This window comes from Carcharhinus amblyrhynchos, chromosome 1 (genome assembly GCF_965287045.1).
Source record: "Carcharhinus amblyrhynchos chromosome 1, sCarAmb.v2.hapA, whole genome shotgun sequence".
Taxonomy (NCBI): Eukaryota; Metazoa; Chordata; class Chondrichthyes; order Carcharhiniformes; family Carcharhinidae; genus Carcharhinus; species Carcharhinus amblyrhynchos.
Genome location: NC_137324.1, coordinates 70,677,381 through 70,687,628, shown reverse-complemented (window position 1 = coordinate 70,687,628; position 10,248 = coordinate 70,677,381). Strand labels below are relative to the sequence as shown.

Below are 10,248 nucleotides of genomic sequence, written 5' to 3'. Positions count from 1 at the left end.
TCCCCTCTCTCATCAAAAACGCATCAACCCGCGTCTTAAAAATATTTAGCGAGGCAGCCTCCACCATTTCAACGGGCAGAGAATTCCAGAGATTCACCACCCTTTGAGTGAAGAAGTTCCTCCTCAACTCTATTCTAAACCGCCCCCCCCCTTTATCTTGAGGCTATGCCCCCTAGTCCTACTATCCTTTCTGAGCGGGAAGAGTCTCTCCACCTCTATCCTATCCATCCCATTCATCATCTTATACGTCTCAATGAGATCTCCCCTCATTCTTCTAAACTCTAACGAGTACAAGCCTAATCTATTCAGCCTCTCCTCATAGCTTAACCCCCTCAACTCCGGCATCAGCCTAGTAAACCTCCTCTGCACTCCCTCCAAGGCCAAAATATCCTTGCGTAAGTACGGCACCCAAAACTGCACACAGTACTCCAGCTGCGGCCTCACCAATGCCCTATACAGCCGCAGCAAGACCTCCCTACTTTTACATTCAATCCCCCTCGCGATGAAGGCCAGCATCCCATTCGCCTTCGTGACCACCTGCTACACCTGCAAGCTGGGTTTTTGCGACTCATGCACAAGGACCCCGAGGTCCCTCTGCACCGTCACCTGCTGCAGTTTTTCTCCACGTAAGTAATAATCCTTCCTACCATTATTCCTACCAAAGTGGACCACCTCGCACTTGCCAACATTAAATTCCATTTGCCATTTCCTGGCCCATTCGCCCAGCCTATCTTGATCCTTCTGTAGACTCTCCCCACCCTCCGCACAATTTGCCTTTCTTTTATTCTTCCTGTCAAAATGGACAACTTTCCCACACCATTCTCCATTTTCTTGATTGTCCCTTAATTTCCCTTTGATTTGATTTATTATTGTCATATATATTAGTATACATACATATTGACTACAATATTCAGGTGCATAATTCCATTCTTGATGCTATCGCTGCCACTTCATCTCCAAATTGGCATTTCTTTTGCTGACCATACAATGTTGTTAATGCTTGCAGAGGAAAAGTGACTTTCATTTCTCAGATGGGGCAGGTGGAAGGTCAGAAGATTGAACAGAATATAAGGAATAGCAAAGATTAATAAGGAGAGGAAAATTAGATTACCAGAGGAAGCTGGAGAAATATAAATAGAGAGTTTCTATAAATACTTAAAAAAGAAGAGTTAACAAAGTGAACATCTGTCCTATAGAAAGTGAGTCTGGAGAATGGACAACAGAAAACAAAGAGATGGCAGGTGAATTGAACAAATACTTTATTTATTTATTAATCACAAATAGGCTTACATTAACACTGCAATGAAGTTACTGTGAAATTCCCCTAGTCGCCACACTCTGGCACCTGTTTGGGTACACTGAGGGACAATTTAGCATGGCCATTGCACCTAACCAGCAAGTCTTTTGGTCTGTGGGAGGAAACCGGAGCACCTGGAGGAAACCCACACTGGGAGAATGTGCAAACTCCACACAGACAATGATTCAAGCCAGGAATTGAACCCAGATCCATGGCGCTGTGAGGCAGCAGTGCAAACCACTGTGTCACTGTGCTGTCTGGTACATCAGTCTGTGCCATGAGTTTGTGTCAGTCTGTGCATTGAGGATACAATTGACATCCCAAAAACGGTTAAAATCTGGACATTGAATGGAGGAGGAACTCAGGAAAATTAACATGAATAGTTTTCCAACTTGTATGATGGCTATTAAGGTCAGTGATCCACCATTGCAAGATTCTGCTCTTATTTTTCTTATACCCTTTGGAGAAAATCACCAGGAGATGATGCATATGAGACAAATGTCTGTCTCCTTTGAGCTATACTAGTAATTAAATGTTTCACCCTACTACACATTCAGCAGATGAATAGACATCATGGAATTTCAGCCCTCTGCTGAAATATAAGGGAAACATTGGTTCCAATTTTAATTCTTCTTCCAAATCTTGACAAGTAGGAGATGGTCAAGAGGGGAAGATGGTCAAGATGCTTGTGACGGCAATATTATAATCAGGCAAGGCCACTCCAAATCTTATCATTTTAAAGCATAGAAATCACACCAGTGATAAGGTTCCTGCAGAAGATAGACAGCAGTCTAACCTCAATACTAACCTCAGTGAGGTAAGTGTAAGTAGACACCATGATCATAATGAATAGCAGGGCAAGCTCAATGGGCCACATGGTCTATTGCTGCTCTCATCTCTTGCTTTCTTGCATCGTTTTGCATACTTTGTGGGTGAGAAGTAACAAGAGCGTTCCCCAGACCCCTCAACGAAATCTTCAGCCTCCATTAGCTCTAATTTTAGTTTAGATTATTTATTAGTGTCACAAGTAGGCTTATATTAACACTGCAATGAAAGTACTGTGAAAATCGCCTAGTCGCCGCACTCTGGCACCTGTTCAGGTGGACTAAGGGAGAATGTAGCACAGCCAATGCACCTAACCAGCATGTCTTTCAGACTATCGGAGGAAACCTGAGCACCTGGAGGAAACCAACGCAGAGGTACAGGGAGGTTTCACACCAAAGGTGATCCAAGCCAGGAATCGAACCAGGGTCCCTGGCACTGTGAGGCATCAGTGCTAACCACTGTGCCACCATGCTGCCCATATTCAACCTTTCCATTCTTCCTCCTATGCCCAGCACTCCTGATTGTCCCCATCCCAGTACCAAGATCGCACTCAACAATCACTGATTGTGGTCTCCTGCTGCTTGGCTTTCCTTCCACCAATCAGGCACACAGTGCACTACGATTGGCTATCAGGCAGAAGATGGTCGTGCAACATGTTAATGAGATTTTCCCTTTAGGATAACAGGCCTCCACAAAATGAACTTGATTATTTCAGCATTTATAGCACCCTTCCCACCTCCATATTCAAAGTGGGGCCATTTAGTCCATGGAGACAATACACCAAAGATCCATTTGGCTGATTCCTGTCACTGAAGGATGATTTTGATAGAAGATTGAAGAAATTGGGAAAACATTAGCCTTAAAAAGAGTGGAATGTATAGAAATATACGAGCTATTTAGGACAACGTTTCAAGGTAAAACAAAGTTTCAGAAGAAAGGACCGTAGTTATACTGGTGAAAGGGCCATTCTTGTTGGAGGACATGAGGAGGTTGAGACAATAACACTTAGATGGTCACCCACGCAGGGTAGTAGAAGAGAAACACTCAAATCTACCGAAGATACAGGTCGATAAGATGAAAAGCTAACAATAACTGTGTCGGGCAGCACGGTGGCACAGTGGCTAGCATTGCTGCCTCACAGTGCCAGTGACCTGGGTTCAGTTCCTGCCTTGGGTCACTATCTGTATGGAGTCTGCACATTCTCACGATGCCTGTGTGAGCTTCCTCCGGGTGCTCTGGTTTCATCCCATGCTCCAAAAGACATGCAGGTTAGGTTGATTGGCCATGCTGAATTGCCCCTTAGTGTCAGGGGATTAGCAGGGTAAATACATAACGTTACGGGGATAGGGCCTGGATGGGATTGTTGTTGGTGCAGGCTCAATTGGCCAAATGGCCTCTATCTGCACTGTCAGGATTCTATGATTCTATGTTTTTCCTGGGCTGATGAGTCGAGGTGGGACAAATTACCATCCTCAACAATGCTCAGCCTCTGACAGTTTGATTTTTTTTTAAAAATGCTTCCGTTGTAGCATGTGTCAGGAAGTGTAAAGTGTTCAGCACAAAGAGTGAATTTTAGCACTACTTTGTCCCTCAGCTATGGAGTATATTTAATCAAATGCATCATTTCAGACATCTAGTATAATGACATAACATACACAAAGTAGCAATCACTTTAATTTATTCTTAATTCCATCACTGTTACAGGATATTAAGAAAAAATAATTATTTGTTTTCTAAAGCGATCAGGAACATCAAGAATGGTAATCTAGACATTGTAATTGAGATTTTCATCTCCCAAACACCAAATCAGGAGTAAAACCAGAAAATACTGGAAATATTCAACAGGTCAGGTGGTATCTGTGGAGAGAGAAACAGAGTAACTGTTTCAAGTTGATGACCTTCCATCAGATTATCTGAATCACAACGCAGTTTTCTGCCTTGAGCCGTTCCTCGCAGGATTTAGTTATCGATTGTAATTCCAGTTAGTTTCCTACTTGGATTCTGAGCAAGATGTTTAATCTCAACACACACATTTCAATCTTTTAGATTACTTCCCAAAAAAGTGGAAAATAACAGCAGAAAAATAATAACCAAAAGATGAAAGCATGCAGATAGTAAAAAGCGGCTCTTACCATTGGAAATTGTTTTGTGTATCCAATTTTGAAATTTTGATACACGAGTATAAATTCCAGGTTTTCCTTTCAAAGCACAGCCTTTTCCCCAACTGGTAATTCCAATCAAATACCAATTACCATTATATTCACAAGCTAAAGGACCTCCTGAATCTCCCTGCATAAAATATATATTAGCAATGATTATTCATTTTTCTCAGTTTATTATTGATCAAGGTTATCCTACATGTCTTGTACACTGTCGAAAATGTAAAGTGAACTTTTCCTTAGTCTTGCGTTAGTATTGATTATCTATCAGAGTTCCTGATTTAGTTCTCCCAATGATGGGTGGAGTTCAAAGTTTAGAAAAACCATATGCCAAATGGATGGAAAGCAGTCACTACTCCTCACTTGAAGTCCGCTTAAGGAATCAACTTTGTTATCAATAGTGGGGCAGTGTTTCATCTTTAAGGTGCGATTTCCAGGCTCCTCAAATCGCCCCAAAACAAAGCAAGCATACCTTTATTAAAACATGGTTGTTTGTGTGAATGTTGAATTAATTTTGGTTGCTTACATTTCATCTTGTTCATGTGCGATATTCTCCACCCATACGAACCTCAACAGAACCAAATGTTTTGATTAGATCAGCAAATTGGAGAAGAATAGATATGGGCTGGCTAGGCTGGAACAAAAGATTGATGGGAAAATCTGTGGCTGAACAATAGGCTACCATCAAAAAAGAAATGGCCTAAGCCCAGCCAAGGTATATTCCCCTAAAAAGGGAAGATAGGGCAAACAAATCCAGAGCTCCTTGGGTGAAAAAGCAACTAGAAATTCAGATAAGGAAGAAGAAAATGTGCTTATGACAGACAGATGTCAGCTAGAAAACACAGTTGAGAACCGAGAGGAATACAGAAAGTTCAGAGGAGAGGTGAAAACACACATTAGAGAAGTAAAGCGGGATTATGAGAAAAAACTGGTGACAACATAAGAGTCTTCTTTAGGCATGTAAAAAGTAAAAGGGTGGTAATAGGAGGATTTCAGATCAAAAAGGGATTTCACACAGGGAGGCATGGGGCATGGCTGTGGTAATAAATACTTTTGTATCCATCTCTACCGAGGAGGTTGATGCTACCCAGGTCATGGAGACTGAAGGGGAAACTCTGTCCCAAGAAGGGTTCAAAATCGATAAGAAATAAACATTGAATATATTGTCTGACTTTAAGGGACCTGATGAAATGTATCCAAGCAAGAAGGGAGTGAGGATGTAAATGGCAAAGGCACTGGCCATAATCTTCCAGTCTTCTCTAGACTCGGGGGAGGTGCCAGAGGATTGGAGAATTGCAAATATTATGCCCTTATTCAAAACAAGTTGTAAACTGCAGACCAGTCAGTTTAAAATTAGTGGTGGATAAGCTTCTAGAAACAATTATTCGGGACAGAATTAGTAGTCACGTGGAAAAATGTAGGTTGATTAGGAAGAAATAGCACTGATTTCTAAAGGGGAAATCTGACAATTACATCCAGAATCAAAAAGCAGCAGTAAGTATAAAGAGAAATGTGATTTAAAATTAAGAATATTTCACTCATTGGGTATTGGATTTTCTTTGTTATTCCTTGTGAGCAATAAGATTCTTTGTGACAATCTTCATACATTATTCCTTCTCTTTGGAGTTCCAGAGCACAATCTTAGTTTGGACTCACCATGTGGTGCATATTTCCAGTATTTGGTGGATGGGTGGGTAGGTGGATCTAGTTTCACCAGACCCTACACTGTGTCCAATGAAATATTTAGGTGCAGGAGTTCAGTGCCTCAATTAGCCCAAGGCATCTCCCCATCTTACACCAATAGTTTTGCAGAGGACCAGCAGAGGCTCTGCTCTCACATAGTATCAGAAAACTGTAGCACCAGACCGGAACGTAACATATCTATGTCCTGGTTGAATTTTTGAGGGAGGCGATGGCTTAGTGGCATTATCGCTCGACTATTAATCCAGACATTCAACTAATATTCTGAGGACCGGGGTTCAAATCCTGCCATGGCAGATGGTGGAATTTGAATTCAATAGAAAATATCTGAAATTAAGAATCTACTGGTGACCATGAAACAATTGTCAATTGTCGGAAAAATCCATCTGGTTCACTAATGCCCTTTAGGGAAGGAAATCTGCTGTCCTTACCTGATCTGCCCTACATGTGACACCAGGGCCACAGCAATATGGTTGACTCTCAACGTCTTTGGAATGCCCTAGCAAGCCACTCAGTTCAAGGGCAACTAGGAATGGGTAGTAAATGTTGGCCAGCCAGCGACACCCATGTCCCACGAACAAATAAAAACTGATTAAAAATAAATAAATTCTAACCCTGCTGGTTGTAGCAGGATGTTAGTGAAATGGTCAAAAATTTTCCTTTGCATTATAAATACCACTTATCATGGGAACACACATTTGCATTACCTTACAAGTGTCTGTTTTGCCTTCTTCATAACCAGCACACATCATGTATTCTGTTAAATTCTGTCCTGAATAATGTGATTGACATGTCTCATGGCTCAATATAGGAACAGGTGCTTTTAAAAGAATTTGAGATATCTGACCTGAAATGTTCACAACAGATTATTAAGGTGCATAATTGAGAAGTATATTCACTTTGTCTGCTTATGTCAAATCAAAAATTGATTCATTGTTACTTATGCATTCCTTTACATATTTTCAAACTTTTCAGAGATTTTATGTCAGTATCTTTTTGGAGTAGCAACTAAGTGGACAGGAGTGAAGAATATTGAAAAAGCATTAATCAGAATTCTTTCTACCTTTTACCCCAACATAAATCTCTCCTGTTCTGCCTTGAGATTGGGAAAAAAACCAGAGTACTCAGAGGAAACCCACACAGACATAAGGAGAACATGCAAACTCTACACAAAGAGCCACTCAAGGCCAGAATTGAAGCCAGGACTATGGCACTGTGAGGCAGCAATGCTAACTCACAGTGACACTCAATATATTTAAATATATTCAATATTTATAAGCTGTGCTTCTGACGCCAGAACAGTGGTGAACTCACTAGTTTTACATTATTTTGCACAGTTGCTTCAAATATTATTACAATAGTAACTCACCTAACTCTGTTTCCCCCCAACCTGTTACCCAGCATGTGTTCCCCACTGGGATATGCTCCTCTGGGGTTGGAAGGCATATTGGTGTTTGGTAACCTGTGTAAATATTATGCAGTTACAAAACCCATTGAATTAAATACATATTTAAATTAAAAAGAAAGATTTAAATTGTAACTCGCAACACAGCGCCTTAATTTAACAATGGGTGGAATTTACCAGAGTTCACGGAAGTGGATACAATGGCAGGGGATGCCTGGAGAATCGGCGAAAGTACCCATGTCACATTCCCAGCATTGGGAAAACTGTCCCCAAATAAATAGGGAGTGGGAAGGACCCCCACACAGGAATTCCCCCACTGGCTGAAAGATGCCAATTAGGTTGATTAATGAGGTGCTTTAAACCAAATATCCTTTTAGTTAAGTTTATTTATTTTTGTCATAAGTAGGTTTACATTAACACTGCAATGAAGTTACTGTGAAAATCCCCTAGTCGCCACACTCTGGCATCTGTTCGGGTACATGGGGTAGAATTTAGCAATGCACCTAACCAGCATGTCTTTCAGACTGTGGGAAGAAACCGGAATACCCGGAGGAAACACACTTGAACAGTGACCCAAGCAGGGAATCGAACCTGGATCCCTGATACTGTAAGGCAGCAGTGCTAACCACTGTGTCACAAACCCCTGAGTCCACTGGCTCTAGGACTGAACTGAACTCACAGAGCACCACATGGTCTCTGTGCCTCTTGAAGACCACCTCAAAACCCGGTATCTGGCATTGTGAGGGAGGGTACCACTGAAAGTCACACCCTACCTTTGCTTCTGATGCCGTTCTGGTGATCCCCTTCCCATAACCCCTATCCCACCCTCATTCACCTGTCTCCAAGGGTTCAGTGGCGATCCGCTGATGGGCCTCAGAGCATTACAGGTAGCACCGTTACCAGCAACAGAGAGCAGCTGGCCTCTGATTGCAACTTGCAGTAATTAATATCAGCAGGGAAAATGTATTGGAGAAACTTAGGAGAATAAAAGTTAACAAAACCCCAGGATGGCCTAAATCCCAGAGTTCTAAAAGAGATAGTTGCAGAAATAGTGGATATGCTGGATATAATTTTCCAAAATTCCCTCAATTCTATAGCAGTTCCAGAAAATTGGAAGGTAGAAAATGTAACACTGCAGTTCATAAAAGGAGAGCGAGAGAGAAAACAGGCTACTACAGGTTCGTTAGCCTGACATCAGTCATCAGGACAATGCTGGAATTTATTATAAAGGATGCCTTAACAGTGCACTTCGAAAATCATGATATGATCAGACAAAATCAACATGGTTTTATGAAGGGAAATGGAATTTGACAAATTTACTGCAGTTTTTTGAGTTGTAGCCAGTAGGGTGGATAAAGGGGAACGAGATAGATGTAACATATTTGGAGTTCCAAAATTCTACATATAAGGTTAACACACAAGATCAGAGCTCATGGAGCTGAATGTAATATACTAGCATGGATGGGCGAATAGCTGACAAAGTGTATTCCAGAGCTTAGGGCTTTGACAGCTGAAGGCACATCTGCAATGGCAGTGTGATGAAAATTGGCCAAACTGAGAGGAATGCAGATATCTCTTATACTGGAGGAAATTACAGGAATTGGGGATTCAAAAGCAAAGTAGTACCTAGAAGGTGGTGAGAATGGCTAACAAAGAGACTGTTTGAAGCAAGTACTCAGAATGGAGAGGCAAACAGTGCTTACTCCTCGGACTGCAGCTCCAGGATGAGGCCACGAGAATGGCAAGATGCCCTGAGAGCAGGGGAGGAGGTTGGAGTCAGACAGGAAGACCCTGGCAGCCAGGGTTGTGGGGAAAAGGATTTTGTAGTGAATTGGCAGTGTCACTGAAGTCATTGACTGCCACTTTGGGCGATGAACCTCATCCAAGGTGAATAATCAGCCAAAGGGAGAAATCCTATATCAGTGGCGGGATGCCTGAATGGAAATTCCTGGACTGATTTGAGAATAGAGCAATCTGATTGGATGCAGAGGGTGTGGATTCTGCACTGACAGTAAGATCAATGGCGCTCAGCCAAATGAGGATCCTGCACTACAATATCCATCAGACAACCATAGTGTGAGTGATGCCCCCTGTTCTGCAGTCCCCTGCCATACACTCATTACCTCTCCTTTCTTTCACAGGCACATCTGGAAAATATCCATGAGCCAGGCCTTCAACTCAAGCCTCGAAGACACCTCAGAAAAGGAATCTGATGACACCCTAATTAAGAACTGTCAAATCAGCGCTCATCAGCACATCCTCTGGGGATAGTCAGTGTCAAGTCTGACAACACCAGGTTTTAGTCCAACCTATTTATTTGATAATATTCTCACTAGCTTTCGAGGGGACAGCCTCTTCGTCAGGTGAATGGAGAGTTCTGGCCTCAGACAGAGCATATAAAGCACAGACAGTTTAGAGATTACTGATTAAAATGCGAATCCTTACACCTAACCTGCTGTTCAAGACCTGAAGTGGCTGATAATGTGAGTGGTAGGAGCACTGATCACAGTTTAAAGAGATGTGTATTGTCTCCAGACAGTACAGTAAGTGAGGTTTTGCAAACCCAGGCAAGTCACGGGGGTTACAGATAGTGCGACATGAACCCAAGATCCCTGTTGAGACCGTCCTCATGTGTGCGGAACTTGGCTATCAGTCTCTGCTCAGCGACTCTGCGCTGTCGTGTGTCGTGAAGGCCGCCTTGGAGAATGCTTACCCGAAGGTCAGAGGCTGAATGCCCGTGACCACTGAAGTGTTCGCCAACAGGAAGGGAACAGTCTTGCCTGGTGACTGTCGAGCGATGTTCATTCATCCGTTGTCGTAGCGTCTGCATGGTCTCCCCAATGTACCATGCTTCGGGACAT

At 42.4% G+C, this 10,248-nt stretch overlaps 1 protein-coding gene across 1 annotated transcript in view; it reads right to left on the bottom strand.

Annotated features, from left to right (window-relative positions):
* Positions 1-3,894: 3,894 nt before the first annotated feature.
* Positions 3,895-10,248, bottom strand: part of LOC145349762 (coagulation factor XI-like) — a 32,558-nt gene continuing 26,204 nt past the window's right edge. Inside the window, exons 8-10 of the mRNA XM_080198739.1 lie at positions 6,690-6,829; positions 4,255-4,411; positions 3,895-3,979 (exon numbers count right to left, since the gene is read on the bottom strand). Of these exons, the coding sequence (XP_080054865.1) occupies positions 3,969-3,979; positions 4,255-4,411; positions 6,690-6,829 (308 nt within the window). The 3' untranslated portion in view covers positions 3,895-3,968. The remainder of the gene's footprint in view (positions 3,980-4,254; positions 4,412-6,689; positions 6,830-10,248) is intronic.